The 22552-nt window shown below is 45.5% G+C and overlaps 1 protein-coding gene across 1 annotated transcript in view; it reads right to left on the bottom strand.

Moving 5' to 3' along the window:
• Positions 1-546: 546 nt before the first annotated feature.
• TGFBR2 (transforming growth factor beta receptor 2) overlaps positions 547-22552 on the bottom strand; it is a 76888-nt gene continuing 54882 nt past the window's right edge. Inside the window, exons 4-7 of the mRNA XM_080673197.1 lie at positions 15766-16565; positions 14063-14204; positions 3251-3378; positions 547-1075 (exon numbers count right to left, since the gene is read on the bottom strand). Of these exons, the coding sequence (XP_080529323.1) occupies positions 896-1075; positions 3251-3378; positions 14063-14204; positions 15766-16565 (1250 nt within the window). The 3' untranslated portion in view covers positions 547-895. The remainder of the gene's footprint in view (positions 1076-3250; positions 3379-14062; positions 14205-15765; positions 16566-22552) is intronic.

Genomic DNA, 22552 nt, shown 5'->3' with positions numbered 1-22552 from the left:
ATATATATATATATATATATATATATATATATATATATATATATCATATTAGTAGAAGGTATAGCAATTTCATGGACAAGGAAATTTGTCCTGATTTTTCTGCAGCCAGTGGAGGCAAAAACGGTGCTTAAGAATAGTTAAACCATTAGAGATGGGGCCACGTTTCTGCGCTAGTTGAGGAAGGTGGAGCGAGGCCAGCCAGATGTGGGGCCTGAAGCTCAAGTGAACAGTCCAGGAGAAACAGTGGCACAAGGAGCCCCAGGATCTGGTCCCCAAACTGTGGGACTCTTAAGTAGCTCCATGGACAGGTGAGGGCCCACTCACAGGGAATGATTTTGCAGAAGCAAGTGCAACGTGGCCATAGCAGACTGTGGGACACGGAGCCTCTCCTAATGCCAGCCCCTCCCACCCCCCATGTAGTCAGAGGACCAACCATCCCACATGTGATTGTCAAGTGCTAATGTTGTCATGGATCCCTTCTTCTGTGCTCAGCTCTGGAGCTCTCCAATCAAACCAATTTCCTGGGAAAACCTTATCTTTTTCTTTATCTCTTTCCAGAGTATGGCTGTATATATAGATATAGACATATATAGATATATATATATAAAACATAGCTATTCCATATTTATATACAGGCATTAATAAAGTGCAAATGTTATTAGCTATTATAAAAGTCAATCTCATTTCCTGAGGAACTTCTAACACAGCTTATCCTATGACAACGTCAAAGGCATAGAATGCTTCATGTCACCCACCCCAGCCAGCTGTCTTCTGCTCAGTCCCATCGCTTACAGGAAGGGTAGGGAGCCCTGGTTTTCCAGGAAGCATCCGTCGGCTTAGGGGCAGCTTCCGCTGCCTCTGTTCTTTGGACTTGGCCCAGCCTGCCCTGGAAGAGCTATTTGGTGGTGCCCAGCGAGCCATCTTCGGGAATCTTCTCCTCGGAGCAGCTCCTCCCCGAGAGTCTGTCCAGGTGCTCCAGCTCGCTGAAGCGCTCGGCCACACACTGGGCCGTGAGCCGGGCTTCGGGGTCATGGTCCCAGCACTCGGTCAGAGTCTCACACACCATCTGGATGCCCTGCAGAGGAGAGAAGTCCACAGGCAGCATGAGCGGGTGTGGTGCTGGGCTCCATGGAGGGCCAGATGGTTCCTTGTTCCCGCAGTGCAGGCCCTGCACTGAACTGTTCCGACCGAGCGCTCGCAGCACGAGACCAGCCAGTGGCATGCAGAGTGAGGGGGCTGTGCATAGCCCTGGACACCTACTGCACCTTTCCGCTCTGCTGCCTTTTGATCACAATAAGTCGTAAAATGGAGAGACAGCACAAGGACCCTCAGTAGGCTTCTGGGGTCCTGAAAATTCCCAGGAAGTGCCCCAATCTATATCACGGGACCAAATACAAGTCAGAGCCTCCCCACTCCTCCCCAGCGTTAGGCTGGGCCCTGCAAAACAGCTGTCTTTGTGGGTCAGACCTGCCTGACTCCAGGCCTTTTCAGAGGGTTCAGCCTGACCCCAATAATGGCCCCCATTCAAAAGGCCCGTCCAGGAAATGCTGCCCAGTACCCTGGGGAGGGTCTTCTTCCAGGGCTTCAACGTTTACTTTGCATTGCAAACATTTTTGCTATTATTTCAAGTCCTTGTGGGAAATAAAGCAGGCCTGGGTTAAACAGATAGCCTCTAGGCAGAAGGAGTGTGCTCCGGACAATTAGGCTCAACACTTATCTGTGGGGACTCCGCACCAGGTGGGCCTGGTGGAACATGAATCCCAGCACTGCACTGAGAACCAGCACGCTCCCCCTACTTGCAACTTTCCTAACACACCTCAGAGCCCCTCCCTGCCCTGCCAGGGATCACGTTCATGATGTTGAATTAATTGTATAATTCACCTAATTGACAGTATTGATTGATGGCCCTGTTAAGAGTGGAGTGTTATTGTTGGTACACAAGTAACATTTATTTTATTCTGACACTGTAATTACAGGCAGTAAATTAAATTAAATATTAAGCATTAACTTGAAATCAATAGGGCAACAAATCTCATTAAGGGGAAAAATGTATTATGCAAATTCTTTCCAGAATTTTATAATCATGAATCATGGCTTCATTACAAGAACTGCACAGTTTAGGAGGTGCATTGCAAAGGAATAACATGAGTGATTTCAGAGTTAACGTCCCACAGTCTCCCATCATCAGAGTCTAAGAGGCCTTGCCCGAAGCCCGGGGCTCAGCCTTGGACTGCCGTGGCGGGTCACTCTCCCCAGCTTTATTAACTGTTGTCCTGGGAAGTAGCTCTAGGCCAGGCCCCGCCCAGGCCAGGCCTCCTGCTCCGTCTGTCTTCCCTCCGGCCTGACTTCTTATTTCTGTTTCTTAACCGAATTCATTCGCCTTGCCCTTAGGAAAACCTGGGACAGCGCCAGCCTGCACTGGATGGCGATTCATCCGAGGCAAGAGGAGGTTTTCCACTGCAGAAAGGACAGCTCTGTCCGGGACACGGGGCACACTGCTCCCTCTCGTGCTTCAGTCACGGCTCTGTCCTGGGTGTGTGCTCACAGCCTATCACTTTGCTCTTTTTCTCTGACCACTGCCCTCCCCCGAGTGCGAATGCCCCCAACAGAGAATTTGGATAAGTCCAGAATGACTGGCCTGCTACAGATGGCCTTACCTACCATTTCTTGAAAAAGAAAAAATAAGCCATTAGGATGTTCCCAACAAACTGACTTTCGGTTTGTTCATGTGCATGTCCCTCCTCTCTGCATTCTTCCATTCTGAGCTCTGTGCACAGCCTGCAGAGGCCTGCACGCGGCCCCGGGCGCACAGCCGTCGCCTCTCAGCCCAGCTGGCCGACACACTCTGCTGGTTTCTCTCTGCTCAGTATTTCCTTCTACAGCTGAACGTTTCCAGAAAACATGTGGAACCCAGAAGGGAACCAAACTTCAACTCCCTAGGTAAAGGTCTAGAGGTGAGTGGCAGAGGCCGCAAACAAAATATTTTAACTGGAACCGAGGGGCCTTGGACAATGAGACAGATGCCTTTCAAATGATGATCGTGAGCCCTCTCTGAACGCTGTATCTACCTGCCAGTTGGGACTTACAATAACAGGGTCACCCCACTTGACTGAAATTTTCTTTCTAAACAAAACCTAATGGGATCACGGAACACAAGGGAACCTGCCCTCCGATGGAAGCCCAATAGCCCAGAATTCTCTCCTACCCGAGGGGCCACTCAGATTCTCTCCTCACAACAGCCGCCCCTTACCTGGTGGTTGAGCCAGGAGCTGGGAATTTCCGGTCGTCCCCGATCTCTCAACACATTGTCCTTCATGCTTTCGACACAGGGATGCTCCCGCACCTTGGAACCAAATGGAGGCTCATACTCTTTCACTTCTGTTAAGAAAGCAGACGAACACAGGGCCATTGAGAAGAGTGTCTGCAGCCCGAGGCCAGGAGCATGCTGGGAAGGCTGGCTGGACTGCTGAGGCAATGAGGGTCAAGATATATCCGCGACGACTCTGAGTGCAATTTTTAATCTTGGGTTAAAACTAGAAGGAAGGAGTGGATGTAGAAGGAGCGGGAGGAGTATTCCACAAATGACGACCGAGTGCTTGCTCTGTGCTCGGTACTGACTGGGCTAACAGTGGGGGCAGAGTGGAGTGCAAGACCAGCAAGGTCAGCAAGCTTCCATTTGAACACAGGCCTTCTCCACCGGGTGATGTGGCCCCAACGGAGCAAAACTGGTTCGTTCCTGGGAGGTGGAAGCAGCCTTACACACTAGAGGGGTGTGTAGCCCGACAATGGTCCAAACTACAAAAACAGATTGCACAGGTGGTGTTGAGTTCATGGCAATGTTCAGCATAGGAAGGGATGAAATTCTGATACATGCTACAGTATGGATGAACCTTGAAAACATTATGCTCAATGAAAGAAGCCAGACAAAAAAATAAATATTGTATGATTCTCCTTACGTGAGATACTTCGAATAGACTAATTCTTAGAGACAGGATGTAGAACAGTGGTTGCCAGGGCGAAGAGATAGAGCGTTAGTATTTAGCAGATTACAGAGATTCCGTTGGGGAAGATAAAAAAAAGAAGTCTGGAAATGGATAATGGTGATGGTTGCACAACATTGTGAATGTACTTAATGCTAGTGAATTAATTATACACTTAATGGTTAACATGGTATATTATGTATACTTTCATGGAAATTAGTGATTTAGAAAAAAAAGTCTACAAAGTCTCCTTAGGATAGCAATGATGAGAAAAAGTTTGCAAAATGCTTTTGAGTAAGATGATAGAGGGGAGAGATTAGTAATAACATCAATAAACAAAAGCTTAAAAAGTAATTTTCCTTCAGTGAGACATGCTGTAAAGATAATAGAACATGATGTAACCCCTCACTAGGGCTTCACGTTTCCACTAAGATCAATTTCTTTATAGAAACTTTCTTGAATATACTCCAAGCCATTCTTGATCAGATGTCCTACTTTATCATGTGTTGTATTTTAATATAATCACCTGCTTATCTGTCTTACCCAACTAGACTGTGAGCATTCGAGGGCAGATTCAGAGTTCCTTTCTCATTCTCGTATTTCCAGCACCCATGAGAGGGCCTCCCATACAAAAGACTCCCAACGAGAGCTTTGGTGTGTGAATGAATGAATGAATGAATGAATGAATGAAAGAGTGAGTGAATGAATGACCTGTGGATCCTGTCCAGAGCAGCAATGTATAAACCCCGGTTGAATCTTACTTAAAACAGCACATTAATTCCAGCGGGTGGGCTAATAATACATGTCAGGGAGGCACGGGAAAACTTAAAAGATAGAAACAACTCCAGAACTAAAACATGTCAGAGCTAAAGGGACAGGAGGCTGGATCCAACATTCTTCTCCCAAGGAAAGAGGACCTTTGACCTAGAGCTTCAAAATCATCCTGTTAATGAGTACAACTTTCTCTCGTTGGCCCTCCCAGGCTAAGAAGTGAAGAAGCTTTCAAGGCAAAATGACATTTTGTGAAAATAGATGGCTTGCTCTTGTTTATTTGGTATTTTTCCCTCTTTCCCAGAACCCTGCTCGCAAACATATCTTCTTCAGCCTCACCCAATCAGGAGAGCTGGCAAGATGTCCTTCTACATTGTGTGAAATAGAGAAATGTAGAAGGAAGGCCTCCCTTCACCCAAAGACAAGCACAAAGCACCCTGCTGTGTGCACACGTCTGCCTTTAGGGGTTCACAGCCTTTAACCCACACTGCTCTTGGGGTGACACCTGAGTTTTGATTTGCCTGCTGTTCATTTATTTCCTCCTTTCTCTTCCCTTCTACCAAACTATAAAGTCCTCAGGAAGAGGCTGAGTTTTGTGTCTTGCAACTCGCCAACCAGTGCGAAACTGCTGGGGCCGCATTACCTACCTTTTATCCCTGTTTATTTTTCACGCTGCTTCTTTATTTTTATTACAGAAAATGCAGATAATGAAAAGTACAAAGTCACTACACAGATAGATACAGACAAAAGCAAATATCTCTCAACTCCTTGCCCCTCGTTTCACAAAAGTGGCTTAGGCTAAAGGGTGGGATTAAAAGTGATTTAAATTTTCCCCTTGTTGTTTGTCCCTTACCCATATATTTCTTTATTTAAAACAAACAAACAAAAAGCAAATGTTTTTGCCTCCGGTTCATTGGGGAGTGAGACTTCCGGGAAACGCTATAGAAATGAATTCCACTTGGGTGTCATGGCAACACCAGATTGCTACTAAAGCTACTAACCACCTGCTCTCGTTTCCATCCTCCTCCACGTCACAGATCTGAAACAACCAGTCAGAGGACCACAGGCCCATGGCATTGCTCTAAATGTTTTGCAAGGAATACGCGCTGCATCTCGACAGAGGAAATGAATACAAGTTGTTACAGATACTCTAAGGGTTCCAAATGAGTCAGACAGAGAATGCTAAAGGAGCGTCTTCAGAGATGTGACCCAGAACCTCGTTTTCACAGTTGAGAAAACGAAGGCCAAAGGGTGCACTGGATTCCGGGAAGAGCGCTCGGAACTGCCCACTGCATTACTGTCACTCTGATGGAACGGCTTTGCCTTTTTAGGAAGCTTTCTCCTCGCTACCAAGCCTTTCAGAGACCTCTTCTCCCCCACCACCCAGAGCAAGCACACTGGGAACATGCCTGTCACCAACGTGACAAATGTGTCCCTTGCTGCCTGGGCTAGGCCCTTCCCACCAGAAGACCCGAAAGGGGAACCTTCTGGGACCCGTTGGATGTTATGGTTTGTCATTCCTAAACAAGCGCTGCAGAGACACCGCTGGATGGCCAAGCGCACCCCTCTCCTTACTGCTCTTCTGTACCGACACTGCACCATTCTGGGGTTAGGGGAGCTGGAGGATGGGGCGGGAGAGGAGGGAGGAGATTGCTGCATTTTACACTGCAGGTACCAGGTCAGGGCATGGTTGGCAAGAGTTATGGCAGTATTTTCTCGAGTTCCTCTGTGTGCCTTTGATCAAACAATGCCCAGGCCTCCCTGCTGTGATGAACTGCAGAGGCAGCAAGTTAAGGGGTGAGTGGGATTAGTTCAAAGAGTGCCATCCCTGGCTAACCTAGAATGAGAACCACCCTTTAAAAAAATCTGGAAATGCCTCTAAGAAGAAAAGCAAAGAGGCGAGAGAGTAAGACTGAGTTTAGCCCTTAAAAAAAAACAGTGCTAACAATATGCGTCACAGGTTGGGGTATTGTCAGTTTTGTTTGCCCTGGCTCCATCGTGAACTAGATAGGAGGACTTGGATAGGAGACGTGTGCACTTGGTGCCTCGGTTCCCATATCCACAAAGTGAGGGAAGTCAGTGCCCTCCATCATTACTCTGCACAGTAGCACCTCTTAGCCGAGGGGGATATGCTTTAGGACTCGAGCAAATGCCTGAAATCGTGCACAGTGTCACCCTCCAACGTGTGTGTGTGTGTGTGTGTGTGTGTGTGTGTGTGATTTTTTATTAAGTCAAACACTTTTACCTTTTTCACTTAAAGGAAGCAATTTACGGCTTCTCTTTGGCACATCCAAATTGCCAGCAACACTACTCTTGTGCTTTGGGGCCATTACTAAGTGAAACAAGGTTGACCTGGACACAAGCAATAAGATGCCAAGCCAGTGGATCTGATGACCCAGCGGCTATGATGAGGCTGGCAGTTGGGAGAACGTAAACAGCGTGGTTATGCTAGACCAGTGGTCGGCAAACTCATTAGTCAACAGAGCCAAATATCAACAGTACAACGATTGAAATTTCTTTGGAGAGCCAAATTTTTTAAATTTAAACTTCTAACGCCACTTCTTCAAAATAGACACACCCAGGCCGTGGTATTTTGTGGAAGAGCCACACTCAAGGGGCCAAAGAGCCGCAGTTTGCCGACCACTGTGCTAGACAAAGCGATGATTCCCCTCCCTAGCAGGCCTAAGCACAATTTCGCCACGCTACTCGGTACACTGTGCAATTTAAAACTTATGAATTGTTTCTGGAATTGTCCATCTAATAGCTTTGAATGACTGCAGTAGCTGAAACTGCGGATAAGGGGGACCACTGTAAACTGCTATAGGACTGACCACTGGCCACACACCCCTCTACACTTACCCTTTCCATGCACACGGGGCGAGCGGGCAGTTCACCCTCCCACTTTGCCCCGGGAGCAGCCTTTGACCAAAGACGGATGGGCGCTGTGAGATAAACACCCAGCTTCTTCCTGAACCAGGTGGTGTGAGGCTGAGGTGCACGTCCGACCTGGCACCCCGGGTCCCCAGCGAGGTTAAGCTCCAGTTGTCCACAGTGGAGACCCGCTTGACGACACACCACTCACTGGCTTCCTTCCCTTTCATGACTCACTTCCCCGCTCCCTTGCTGGCATTTCCTGAGATCTATTCCCAAAGAACTACACGCGCTCAAATTCTTGTTCCAGGCTCTGCGACACCCAACCCAAGGCAGATGCCCATACAGTACAACTATGGGCTCAGACCAAGTCCCCGTCTCACCCACGGGCTGCTTCCCACCCCAGGCGTATGCGGCTCTACACCTCAGGACCTAGAGGGCCCCACACACCCTTCCTAAGAAACATCTTCATTTCACTGCCTGAGAACGTGCTCTCCTTTCCACTTCTTTCCCTTCCCCTGCCTTTCCCCACAGCCTTGTCCCTGACAGAAGCCCCCCACCCTTCCCCTCACCCCCCAGGCCCTCACAGCTTCCTTTACTTTCTCTGCTGCTCGGTGTCCATGTGAGTGTTGCTGGGGCGTGTGGGAGGCCCTGGAGAGAAACCACACTTGCCTCCGTCTTCCCAGTTGGGCAGCGCTCCAGGGCTGGTCTCTGAAAGTCAGCATCTGGCCCCCAGCTGCTGCGCGGACTGCAGCTCCAGCTTCACAGGGCAGAGAAGTTGTGGACAGTTTTCCCCGAAGCAGGGCCCCCGAGTTTTATATCTGCCGTCCAAGTAAGACTCCCCTGAAATCTAGCAAAACCGAGTGCTTCCATCCCAGTCTTTTTGGTCTTTGGTCCTTCGCTCCCACCCCCCCTCTTATTTTTTTTTCCCTTTTCTCTCTTTTTTGATGCATTTGCACTTTTTGTCAGTCTCACAAGACTGCAGCAAGCTGACAGCACGCGCAGGAGCCGTTCTGGGGGTTTTGTTTTCCTCTTTGTTAAATATCCGCTCGGCCAGCTGCTATGTGTCAGCTGCTATTCGAAGGCCTCAATGGCTAGAGACTTGGAAGTCGGTGGGCTTGTGGATCTGTTTTGGCTGGGGATGCCAGGACCATGGTGCCGGCTGTGCTCGCCAACGGGCGCCCTGAGAGGCACCCCACCTTCATCTGCCTGCCGCACACCCCACAAACACTTGCATGAAGACTAAACAAACTGAAAGCCACGGACAGAGATTTCTTTGTCAAAGGGCTGCTCACTGAATGGAGATTTCAGCACTTTTCTCCTTCATAAGAAGTAACACACCCGTCTCCTCCTCCTTTCTAGCTCTCTCTTCAAACAACTACAAAGCCCTGTTTTCTTGTTTTTTTTCCTCTTGTATTCTTTCAGATCAAAGTATCTGAAATAACACTCTTGGTCACTGTCTATTCCCTAACTCTGCTTTATTTTTCTTTCTATATTCAACCCTGATGTTATGGCATACTAGAGGCCCGGTGCACGAATTCATGCATGGGTGGGGCCCGGCCGGCCCACCCCAATTGGCTGATCAGGATGGGCCATCCAGGGGGAGGGGCTGAGGGTGGTTGGTGGGCCAGCCCTACCCCGTGGTCAAACTCTCAGTTGAACTCCTGGTCAAGGGAACAATTTGCATATTAGCTTTTTATTATATAGGATATCTACTTGTTCATTACTTGACTTTCAAAAATAGTAGCTCTTCATTAGACTTTCTGTCCCTTGAGGGCAGAGGCTGGTTTTCCTCACTGCTGTATCCTTCGCATTTTGGTTAATGCCTGCCACATGTCAGGTGCTCAATGAATACTGGTTGAGTGAGTGAATGAATGAACAAATGAATGCATCTTCAGAGAAATGTAAGAATAAGGAAGTTATCTCAGACTTGAAGACACTGAGCCTGCAACATGCTTCAGAATTTACTAGCCTTGGGATTCTGTGAACAGAAATTCACCTGGGGAGACAGGAAGGTCAATGTGAGGCCATCACTGAACATCCCTCAATGTGTGGCTGTCTTGTCAGGGACTTCCAGAAAGGCCTGCGTCAAAGGCCGGGATGCACAAAGTAGTGCCGACTCCCCCGTCCCTAAGAAAACAATGGTAATTGTCCCTGCCATTTATTAAACGTGTACTCTGTCGGTCAGGCCAGCACGCACTAGGAAGGTTAGGGCCTGTGGGCTAGAGTCAGATGACAGGGCTTTGATTCCTGGCTCCACAGCTTTCCTCCTGAAGCCTCTGTTTTCTCATCTGTAAAATGGGGCTTATCATAGTACATACTTCAGCCCAGCCAGTGTTGCTCAGTGGTTGAGCGTCAACCCACGAACCAGGAGGTCACGGTTCGATTCCCAGTCAGGGCACATACCCGGGTTGTGGGCTCAATCCCCAGTAGGGAGTGTGCAGGAAGCAGCCAATCAATGATTCGCTCTCATCTTTGATGTTTCTTTCTCTCCCTTTCCCTTCCTCTCTCTGAATTCAAAAACAAAACAAAATAAAACATACTTTTTTAAAAAAGTAGTACATACTTCAAGGAGTCCTTGCTGGATGAAATGAGCTGATCCATGAAGCTGGTATTCATGTCATGGTAGCTAGTATTCCTTTGTGTTTTATTACATGACCAAACCTACCTCCTCCAGAAAGCCTTTCCCCTCTGGCCACTCTCCTCAGTCATGGCAACCCATCTCTTGAGCTCCCAGGTGGAAATTTGTGCTAATGGGGTTGCACCAACTGGCTTCAGAATGGTGCTATTATCGCCTCTTTGCATTTTCTCACCCGATGACAGCGAGGATTCCCCATTGTAGTGCTCTCTGAGCTGCTCTGCACAGAGGAGAGGCTGGCTGAAAAGAGGCAGCTCAAGAGGACACTCCTGGGTCTTTCCTTTACTTCCAGAGCTGACCTGTCCCTCCTTGCCTCACCCCATGGCCACACTCCCCTTAGCCGGCGTGGGCATTCAGTTCCCTGTGCCCCCGCCTTACCTTCCTGCAGCGCTAACCACAGCTGAACCGCACTTGCCTGTTTACAAGTCGATTTCAGGGTCCCAGTCCCAGTCCACAGCATGAGACAAAGGCTGGAGGTGAGACCTAAAAGACGTCCATAAAGATGACTGCAGAACGAAGAGAGTGTCAAGCGAAGAGGAGACCAGGCAAGCCAGGCCCGGGCTGCACCCACGTGAAGAATTTGGGCTCAACCCTGAGAACAGAACGGACTCGCTCCAAGGCAGGAAAACTGGGAGCTCACATTCTCCTGCAAGACTGTCCCCCAGTCACTTCATAGCCTACTTCATTCAGGCAGATGTTCTCTCGCTCAGAATGAACTAGATGGGAATATTAGTTGCCCTATTTGTTGAAAAAAAAAAAATCGCTTTATAACTCCTCAAACTAAGGTGAGCGTAGTCCGCATTTCCTTTTTGAAATGAGGCTGGCAATGAAAAGAAATAATGTTGTATTCAAGTCACAGAAAAGTTTTAAGCTTAAGGAAAGCCATTTATACCCTGCCCTCTCTCTTAAACCTTATCAATTGAAGCCGGACATCAAATGGAGGGAACTATCGATTTTCTTTGTAAGGGAAGAACTGTGTCTGCATGGGCAAATTTTTTAAGAAGGAGAACAAAATATAAGTCGGATTCATCAGTAAATTACACGCTTCCCGAGAGCAAGCCCCGTCTTTACATGTGTGTTTCTATAGCAGCCGGGAGGGAACACGTTGCTCTTCAGGTTTTATGTACCTTCCAAGAGACTCTTGAAATGTAAAAACCAAATCTGAAATTAAGACAAGGAAAAAAAAATAAAAATAAAAATCTGGCTTTAAGGTTTTTAAGGCAACCCCAAAAAAATGCTCTTAGAAAAAAGTGTTTGTTTTTTTTTAAAAAAAGGACTTAATAAATGAGTTCACACATTTAACCGAGTGAAAGGCTTTCTGTTGGACCCAAATGACGATAGATAAACAACTTTGTTTTTTTTTCTGCCTGAGCAGAGATGGAAGAAACAGGACTGTGGGCTGACGATCAAACAGAATGAGAGCCTCTTTCCGGATCCCCCAAAGCCGGCCATCTGCTCTTACCTTAGAGGTTATGAAAGGCTCTCTGGGACCAGCTGAACAAATGGGATCCTGTTCCTTCCTTGGGAAAACTTGTTTATACTGTATCTGTTTTTAGGCCTCATAAAAGTTGGTGAACTGCGTTCTTCCCCATTCGCCTGAATTCTTCCACACTCAGCAAACAGCAACAGGAAAGGGCTTCACTCATGGATAACAACGAAGGCAGGAAGCTCACACGAGGCCCTAATGAGCTGGCTGCCCTGACAGAGCGAACGACACAGAGACACCCTCTCCAGCTCGGAGTTACAGGATATCGGGTTTGAAAGGACAGGAAAGATGCCGAAATTTAGGGAAATTTATTCTGACAGTGACAACAGCATCATCTCTTCCACAACTCATACAGGTCCTAAAGGATTCATTTCGGAACTGTCAAAGCTTTCAAACAGAAAACGATCCTCAGTGGCTGAAACCTGGTTAAACAAAGATCACTGTGTAAGGAAAAACCAAGTAACTTTTGAAAGTGCTGTGAGGGGAGGACTCCCAGGCAGGAAACCAGAAAATGACGGTGGTAGCTGGAGAGCAAGCGCCATCCCTAGGCAGAGCCCCAGGGGAGCAGGGGAGGGTACAGCAAGGTGCTCAGGGCCAGGGGGTGACCTGGGCCCATCCTGGGAAATTGGCTGAGCGTGTTCTAGACAGGATGAAGAATCGGAGCCAGCACGCGTGTCACCCAAATCCACCTCGGGCCAAATGTTGGGTAGATTGGCCCCGTGAGCAAAGCTGTGGCCATCGAAGCAACAAAATAAATAATGATAACATCACAGACCCGCAGACTAAAATAAATATCCACAACTCCATACTGATATAAATTCATAATTAAATAAGTAATGAAAGAAAGTATAGCCATTCCTTACAGTAGAATATCTATAATAAACGCAGGAGGAATAAGAAACAGAATTGCTGTTAGAAAAACATTATAGTGAATAATTATTGCAGGCAAGAACAACTCATGGATCCTAAAATTAGCAGGTAGAATTCTAAGAAACAGGTCTAGTATCCTTACTGTGTACGTGTTTAGTGTCTTTAGAAACGGGTCAAAGTACCTTCCCACAAACTACGTTCATATTCATTACAAATGGAAAAAAAGTAGTTACTTTACAGAGAAGAAAGCTGGTAGACGCCACCTGCACCAAGTGATCAAGGTGACCTGGCCCCGATATGAGACACTGAAAAGGACACAATGTCATTTCTGGGGTATTCTTGCCCAAAATATATAGCCTCAATCTAATCATGAGAAAATATGAGAGAGACCCAACGTGAGAGACTGTCTATAAAATAATGGGTTTGAATTCTTTGTAAGTCCCAAGGTCATGAAAGACAAAGATAGACTGAGAGCTGTCACAAGTTGAAGGACGCCAAGAGGGCGTGGACGGCCAATGTAGTGGGGGAACCTGGATTAGGTTCTGTTCCAGAAAAGGACATGACTAGGGACTTGGAAATTTGAATAGGTTCTATAGATTAATTAAGAGTATTGTCCCAATGTTAACTTCCTGTCTTTGCTATTTCTGAAACTATTCTGTAAAAGTCTAAAATTGCTGCAAAACAAAGAGCTAAAAATAAAATTGGAGTTAGGTTGGCTTGACTTAGCAGTCAGCCAGGACCATATTTAGAACCATAAATTTCTAAGTTGGGACCTCAGACCCTGATGAAAACTACTGAGAAGAGAGTCAGGCAAGGATCAAGTACTATAGACCTCAGCCATTCTCATGTCCAGAAAGCTCAGGGGACAAGGGATCAATACTCTCTAAAACAGTGACATCACCCCTGCACCCTGAAGAATGCTGCATTCCTCATAACCTCTCTTCGCTCAGTTTTTCAAAACCTAAACAGATACATCAAACCATTCTGCTTGTTTTCCCAACAAAGGGAAGTCATGTCCATAAAAGTAAATGTTGAGTCAAATCTATCTCCTGGACCTTATAATTCTGAGTAACATTAAAATACCAAAAAAAAAAAAAAAAAATCAGATATTTTTCTGAATAGTATTCATTTGATAAGTAGAAATAATTCTTATTAGTGTTCATCACTTTCTAGGTATTCAAATATCTGTGGGAAGCTACATCAAGAGAAAGAATTATACTTTATGAAAGGAGATAAAAGCTTTATGCTCCAAACACGGGTTTTCAGCTTAAAGACCTATGCTTTTTAGCATAATTCCAAACCCTACTGGGATGGCTATGTACTACCACATCTCAACTAGGCTCTCATTGTGGGGCTGACACTTTGGCAACCCTGGAATCCTGCTGGAAGCAAAGAACATGACATGAGTGTGAAGGCACATGCACCAGGATGGGGGTGCATACGTACCTCCCACCGCATTGCAGCGAGACGTCATCTCCCAGAGCACCAGAGCCATGGAGTAGACATCCGTCTGCTTGAAGGACTCGACATTCTCCAAGTTCATCCTGGACTCTAAGACTTCCGGGGCCATGTATCTTGCAGTTCCCACCTAAAGCAAAAACAGACATGGCGGCCCATTATTTCATTCCAAATGCATTCTTATTTTCCAAATACAGCTGATGTTTGTCCCCTACACTGGGTAGAGAATCTGAGAAAGTACAACACTTTTTAAAATAAGGAGACCTGCGCGGAAAGGTAGAGCTTATATCATTATTTTTAAAAATAGGTGTTCTCTTCCTGAACACCCTTCAAGGAGTATACACACAACATGCCACAATAAGGAAATGCCAAACCCCAGAGCTGCCTTGTCCAGCCCCATGATACAGGTCACCGTGTTATACAATAACATCCTTGCAGATAACCTGGGAGGCAACATCTGTGGTCATTCAGATGTTTGTTTTTGCTTTTGCAAATCAAATATTTCTTCATTCCTGAAATTCCACGATTTATGGTGGAAATAATCATAAATGCCAATAGTCTGGGTCACTTAAGGGCTGTCCGAATCTTCTTTGCAGTGCTGAGAATGTAGTATAATTTCATAAAATCTCCACGAAATGAAACTGTATGAAGATATTTCCCCAGTAAAAGACCAAATCTAGATCTTTACGTCGTTTCATTTGGACAATGACTGATAATATGAAAACATTGAGACACAAAGGAACACCAAAATATTTCTAGGGAAGGAATCACTGAAATGCTTGCTGATGCAGCATCTATAAAGCTAAATCATATTGAAGTCCTCCCTTCTCAAGAATCTAAGGAAAGTCAAGTGAGCTGGTGTTATTACCCCAAAGAATGTTTTTTTATTGGCATGCAGTAGAAGACATTTTTCTTTTTAATAGGTCACTGCATGAGTCATTCTCCTGGCACATTGATCTGTTCATGTTTCCACATGTTTACCTCAAGGCTGCCTGAGCAGTCATGGATCCAGGGGGCTGACTGGGCAGTGACTAAAGGCTTCAGAAGCACGTTCCTCCTCCCGGGTAGAGAAAACATTGGTGCCCTGGAGACTCCACTCTGGTCCACAGTTAAGCTTCCAGTGTGGGAAAACCAGGGGCCACGTCATTCATAAAGGATGCTGGTAATTTCTAGTCACTTCCCAATAGCTCCGTGGCTAAATGGTTTCTATTTTACTGTGAGATGCTTTAAAAGTGGAATTGTTCATTCACTCAGCCCATCATTCACACAACAAATGCTCCTTGGTCACTTTCCCTGTTCAAGGCATTGTGCTAGATGTGACCAAATGGGCGTGGATTTGGACTCCATGGAGAGTGCCTTCTAGAACAATGTAAAACAATAATAAAACAATACTACTACTAACAGTACAGAGTATAGCCATCAGAGAGGAAAAAAAGAGAGATAAAGTGCTAACAGTGTTTGAAGCACAGAAAAATAATTGGCAAGTGGAAGAGAAATGAAGATCGACTCAAGAAGAAAAATGTCTGTCCTGAATTGGGGAGGATTTAAAGAAATAGGAGGAGAATTACTGCTCATTAGCACCCTGCCAGGAGAGAGTGGGATATAGACAAGTATAAGAGTGTAGGGCTATTTAGGGATGAAGAGGTAGATGAGGCCAAGGACAAGGTAAGGGGAATCCAGGTCTGACTTACCTGCCCACTGTTGGCCAAGTCATCCACAGACAGAGTGGGGTCCAGACGCAGGGAAAGCCCAAAGTCACACAGGCAGCAGGTCAGGTCGTTCTTCACCAGGATATTGGAGCTCTTGAGGTCCCTGTGCACGATGGGCATCTTGGGCCTCCCGCATAGGGTGTGGTCACTGTGCAGGTGAGCTATGCCCCTGGCCAGGGAGCTGCCCAGCTTGCACAGGTCCTCCCAGCTGATGACGTGTCTCGTGAGATACTCCTGTAGGTTGCCCTTGGCATGGAAAGCAGTGATCAGCCAGTACTGCTTCCCTAACTCCGTCTTCCGCTCCTCGGCCGTCAAGAACTGAAGGATGTTCTCATGCTTCAGGTTGATGTCCGAGAAGATGTCCTTCTCCATCTTCCAGGAGGCATACTCCTCATAAGGGAAGATCTTGACTGCCACGGTCTCGAACTGCTCTGAAGTGTTCTGCTTCAGCTTGGCCTTGTAGACCTCGGCAAAGCGACCTTTCCCCACCAGGGTGTCCAGCTCAATGGGCAGCAGCTCTGTGTTGTGGTTGATGTTGTTGGCACACGTGGAGCTGATGTCGGAGCGGTCATCTTCCATAATGATGGCCAGGCGCTCGCTGAGGTCCATGAGCTTCCGTGGCTTGCTGGTCTCCCAGGACGGGGTCAGCTTCTGCTTCCGGTGGACCCGGTAGCAGTAGAAGATGATGATGACGGCGATGGCGATGACCAGTGGTGGCAGGAGGCTGACGCCTGTCACTTGGAATATGACTAACAATAAGTCAGGGTTGTTGGTGGAATATTCTGATGTGGGAAACAAAACAAAGGAGAAAAGGAATTGGGTTGAGTAGGTAGGTACATCCTTGGCAGATAACCTGGGAGGCAACATCTGTGATACTTCAGGTGTTTATTTTTGCTTTTGCAGATCAAATATTTCTTCATTCCTGAAATTCCAAGATTTATGGTGGAAATACTCATAAATGCCATTAATTTGGTCACTGAAGGGCTGTCTTAACCGTCTTTGTGAGAAAGTGGGTGTACACCTCACGTGTCCAGATGTTTCAACATCAGTATAGTTTTTATAAATAACGCATTGCGAACTTTTATTCCATGGATGAATGCGAGTGTGCACCCGTCTCGTCTTCCCTGCCTTTGACCATTCATTCAATGTTTCCTAATCTTCCCTCAAACTTTAGCTTAAATGCCACAGCCTAAAAGAAATCTAGGAAAACTTGGAAAATATTTTCCTTTATATAACCTCACAGCACCCTACATTGTTCCTATGTAACAATGTACCAATTTCAATGAAATAACTATGACTCTACTTAGTGGTTTTATATTTGTCTTTTTCTACTTCCCACCCCAGTAGACTGAGAACTCTGTGCTGGCAGGGACCATGTCTGTCTTCTTCACAACCGTAAACAACATCTAGCACCCATCAGAGCCTCAATAAGTGTTGAATAAGTGGAAGAAGTGTTTCCTGAGTGTTAACTATACTCAAGGCATTGCAGGAGGCTTTGGGAATATAGAAAGAATGACAACTCCTGCTTCCAAAAACTTGCATATATGGGATCTGGTTTAAACCAAGAGATCGCCATAGTGCGCCCAGAGTCTTTGCTCCAACGTGTCCTGTTCTGATCAACATCTAGGCTACCCTTAAGCATCAGCTCTGAGCCTGGCAGTGGTAGAGAGAGAATCTGTGGGAGGGGTCTCTTTGGAAGTCAGTTCCCTTAAATTCACCCCATATTCCTCTTTTCAGTGTGCATGTGATTTGTAGTTTCACAGAACAGAAATACTTAATGGCAACAAAGGTGAGAGAAGTTAGAGAAGGAAATGTAGCCTGTTTGCTGACTTGGTCACTGAAGCAGGCCCTGTGGTTTGACACCAGCTATTTCATGACAGTGTCTTGTATTTCAAACTCTGATTCGTGTGCTGGCCATGGTAAAGGCTGGTTAGACAGTTTTCCTCTTGGGGAGAAGGCCGTGGATGGAATCGTTCAGGGGGCAGGAGGCAGTGAATGGAAGTTCAGTGAGAGCTTTGTTAGGCAAGAATCCCAGAATTCTATTGCTTTATACGTCTTCCCTCAAAGGTATCCTTTCATTAGCAGGCCTCATGCTCAGGTGCTACATTCATACATTAAACACAGAGCTCCTGAGTTCCTGCTATGGGTCTGGCACTGCCCTTAAAGAGGTTATAACCCAGCAGAGGAGTTAGGGCACGTATTCAAATGCCTAGTGATATATGTCCGTCCAGAGTGGGATCTACAGTCTGTGCTGCAGTCTGTGTGTTGGTGGAAAAACTTAGAGAAACAGGGAAGACACAGTGGCAAGGACTGCCTTTGAGTTGGGCAAAAAAGTTAAAGATGTGTAAAAGGAATGTTATGCTAAGAATTAAGAATATATTATCTACTTGAGGAAGAGGAATCCCCCCACATTGATTATTCTGCATAAGGGAAATAAAAAGGAAAGTAATGAGTAGGTGATATGGAACCAGGCATATCAGAGAAGGGATCTATAATTATTCAATTGGCAGTTTTCACTGACGATAGGCATTTGGGGGCGGGGGGAATGATGAGAATACAGTACAGGTGGAATGGAGATAACCATAATCTCCCTAAGGGAACCCATTACCTCTTTTATTTGATATAGTCACTTAATGAAGCACAATGAGTAAGGAAGCTAGGACCACGTCAACTTGGAGTTTTTAGGTTTAATATGATTCACAACCTATTCTTATGGTAACTTCTAAGTGGAAACACCAACTTCCACTAACTATATATTCTAAATGAGAACCTTAAGTCTTAAGCCTGATGCCACTAAAAACTGGAAAAGTAACCCCAAAACATATTTTCAGCAACCAAGAGAAAAAAAATCAATATTTTGAGGAAAGATACATTAATGCATTAAAACAAATAGGAAAAGGGATGCAATTTGACTCTTAAAAACCTGAATTCTTGCCTGCTTGGTATGGCTCAGTGGTTGAGTGTTCATCTATGAACCAGGAGATCACAGTTCAATTACCAGTCATGGCACATGCCCAGTTTGCAGGCTTGATCCCCAGTAGGGGGCGTGCAGGAGGCAGCCAATCAATGATTCTCTCTCATCATGGATATTTCTATTTCTCCCTCTCCCTTCCTCTATCTGAAATCAATAGAAACATTTTTTTTTAAACTGAATTTTTACTCACACTTGGAAGCTTAAGTGGGACAAAGGACAGGTAGGACTAGGAGTGGACGTGACAATGGGATGAAGCAATAACAGAAAGGAATTGTGGAGACATGTGGACTGTCCCTGGGATCTGGCAGAGTATGAGCCTAGAGAGCAAAATTAAAGGGACAGATGAGATGATATTCAGGTGCAACAGCTGGAAACAACATTCCTTTCCTAAAACTCCACCTCTATTATCTGAAGTATCCAATGAATGTGTTTGTGTCAAATATCCACTTGTCTGCAAATACAGAGATGTTTTATCATCATAAATTGGTTTGATGCTCTGACTGTTGGTCTTTCCCATGAGAAAGCATGTTCTGCTTGGGGAAAAGCCAGATGTGTTTTGATCCTCATCATACATCCAGAGCTGGCCTCAGGATGGGGCACTTTCTGGTACTCAGCCACTATTTGTTGTAGAAGTTGAATGAATGATGACTTATGGGCAACAATATCCCTCACGTGTTTTATGTTCTGCAGCAGGAGTTGGCAAACTACAGCCAAAGGGCCCATGGCCTATTTTTGTACAGCCTATGAGCAACTAACATTTTTTTTTCACCTTTAAAGGGTCATTTAAAAAAAAACAAACTTTGCTTCACTGATAGGGAAATGAAAATCAAAAACTACAATGAAAAGTCATCTCACATCTGTAAGAATGGCTATTCTCAAAAAGAAGAAATAAGTGTATGGGCACCATACAGAGAAAACCGAGTCCTTGGGCATTGTTGGTGGGAATGGAAATTGGCGCAACAGCTATAGCCAATAGTATGGAGGTTCCTCAAAAAATTAAGAGTACCGCTACCATCTGACCCAGCAATTCCTCTTCTGGGTGCTTATCCTAAGATACAAACACACTAATTCGAAAGATATATGTACCCCAATGTTCATTATAGCATTATTGACAATAGCCAAGATACTGAAACAACCTAAGTAAGTATCCATCAATGCATGACTGGATCAAGAAAAAGTGGTATATACATACAATGGAATACTACTCAGCCAAAAACAGATAAATTATTGCCATTTGTGATAACACAGAAGGATGTTGAGGGTACTGTGCTAAGTGAAATAAGTCAGATGGAAAAGGACAAAAACCATATTTCACTAATCCGTGGAATATAAACCAAAAAAGTAACAAACAAAAAACACACAGAAAAGCAAACATAGATACAGATCACAGAATAGTGGTTAACAGAGGAAAAGAGGGATGAGAGGAAGGCAAATGGGCACAAGGGTCAAATATATGGTGAACCATGGAAATTAGACTTTTGGTGGTGAGCACACAGTATAGTAAACAGATATTGAATTATAGTATTGGATACCTGAAATGTATACACTTAATAACCAATGCTATCCCAATAAAAAATAAATTTTAAAAAAGAATAATAAACTAAGAAGAAGAAGAAATTAAGAAGTTCATGCAAGAGAGCTCATATCTGGCTCAGACAGACTAAAATATTCACTGTCTTCCCCTTTCCAAAAAAATGTTTGCTGATGACTCTTCTATAGATGTTATTTTAACAACCTGTAATACACTGGCAGAATTTGGAGATTTTATTTTGATCCATTGTGAATATTCTCTTTCACATATGAGAAATCAGCACAATTAGAAAATTTTAAATATTAGTTGCATAATTACTTAGTCATGTCTCCAATTCATTAAAGAGTGCAAAACGTCCAAATGAGCTGTTTTATCTATCACTCCTAAGTGAATTTTATAATTCCTGGCCATACAGCAAAAGGGTCTTCCTCAATAAATTCTATTTTTCAGACTAAGAGACACACAAACACAGAAATCCCTGAAATGTATCTGGTCATTCATTGAAGACGTCTCTAGAAATATCCCCACCTTCAATGTCAGAAACCAAAGTTTTACTTTCCCCTCGAATTTCCTGTGTTTTCTTTTTGAAAATCTACTGTAAATACCTTGTGGGGAGGGAATTATTGAATAACATCTGTCAATTTTGAAACTTCAAAGAGGCGGTGAAAAACCCTCACAATAGCAAAGGGGCTGAAAGGAAGCTTTGGGATGTGGCTTTATCTAAACAGGAGCCACCCACACCCTCTCGCAGATTAACCCTTAGGCTGCTACTAAAAATAAAACCAACAGCTGTGGGTGTAGGTACCAGCTAGCATCTTCTATACTCAGAGGCCAGCAGGAAGTATTTATTCTTGCCAGCCGCCAATTACACAGAAACTCATAAATTGAATTCTTAGTATGAACCTGGCTGTTTCCTAAGAGTTTTATATAATACTAGAGGCCCAGTGCATGAAATTCGTGCACGGGGGTGTGTTTCCCTCAGCCCAGCCTGCACCCTCTCCAATCTGGATCGGGCCTAAACGGGCAGTCGGACATCCCTCTCACAATCCAGGACTGCTGGCTCCCAACTGCTCACCTGCCTGCCTTCCTGATTGCCCCTAACCACTCCCCTGACAGCCTGATTGATGCCTAACTGCTCCCCTGCCAGCCTGATTGCCCCTAACTGCCTTCCCCTGCAGGACTGGTCACCCCTAACTGCCCTCCCCTATGGACCTGGTCACCCCTAACTGCCCTTCCCTGCAGGCTTAATCGCCCCCAACTGCCCTCCCTTGCAGGCCTGGTCACTTCTAACTGCCCTCCCCTGCAGGCCCAGTCGCCCCCAACTTCCCTCCTCTGCCGGCCTGGTCACCCCTAACTGCCCTCCCCTGCAGGCTTAATCACCCCCAACTGCCCTCCCTTGCAGGCCTGGTCCTTCCCAACTGCCCTCCCCTGCTGGCCTGATTGCTCACAACTGCCCTCCCCTGCTGGCCTGATCCCCCTCAACTGCCCTCCCCTGCTGGCCATCTTGTGGCGGCCATCTTGTGTTCACATGGGGGCAGCCATCTTGTGTGTTGGAGTGATGGTCAATTTGCGTATTACTCTTTTATTAGATAGGGTTTCTATTTCATCAGAAAAAAAACCCTATGAGGTAAAACTGTTATTATTATAAACCCCATTTTATAGATGAGGAATGTAAAAGGGCCAGATGGTTTAAATAATTTCCCAAGACCATAAACTTGGGCAATAGCAAAACTGACATTTGAAAAGCGCCTGTCAGATTGGTGAGACCCCTGCTCTTAACTCTGTGCTGTAATGCTAAGACTTCCCATTGATGGGAACCAATTTACAATGACTTCCATATAACCTCCCAGTCTGATAAAAGCTGGGGCTGGACTAAGCGAGTGGACAGCCATCGGTTAAGTGATACCGGCAATTCTTGGATGATGTGTCTTAAGGGGTATATTCTGAGTGTGCCGATTATTTCTCTCGTTCTTAACTAAGAACCACAGTTGAGTGGTGTCCCTGAAAATATGCATCTTTTCTCTACATGAGAAGAAAAAATCTTACATGAGGAAGAACCCTAAAAACCTTTTTCTTTCAGAGCCTATTCCTAGTTAGAACATAGTGGGGTTCAAGATGTAATTGCTGAACTGTTGCAAACTTCCATGAATTGTTTCTTGGATGCATAGGTAACTAGTGCTCAAGACCTGACATTCAGTCGACACTCCCTTGTTATGTAACATTGAGCTTGTTCTGGAGGGCATAACAATAAGGGGCATTTCTCC

Source organism: Plecotus auritus (genome assembly GCF_963455305.1).
Source record: "Plecotus auritus genome assembly, chromosome: 6".
Taxonomy (NCBI): domain Eukaryota; kingdom Metazoa; phylum Chordata; class Mammalia; order Chiroptera; family Vespertilionidae; genus Plecotus; species Plecotus auritus.
Note: the sequence above shows the minus strand (reverse complement) of the source record. Positions and strands in the feature narration are given on the sequence as shown.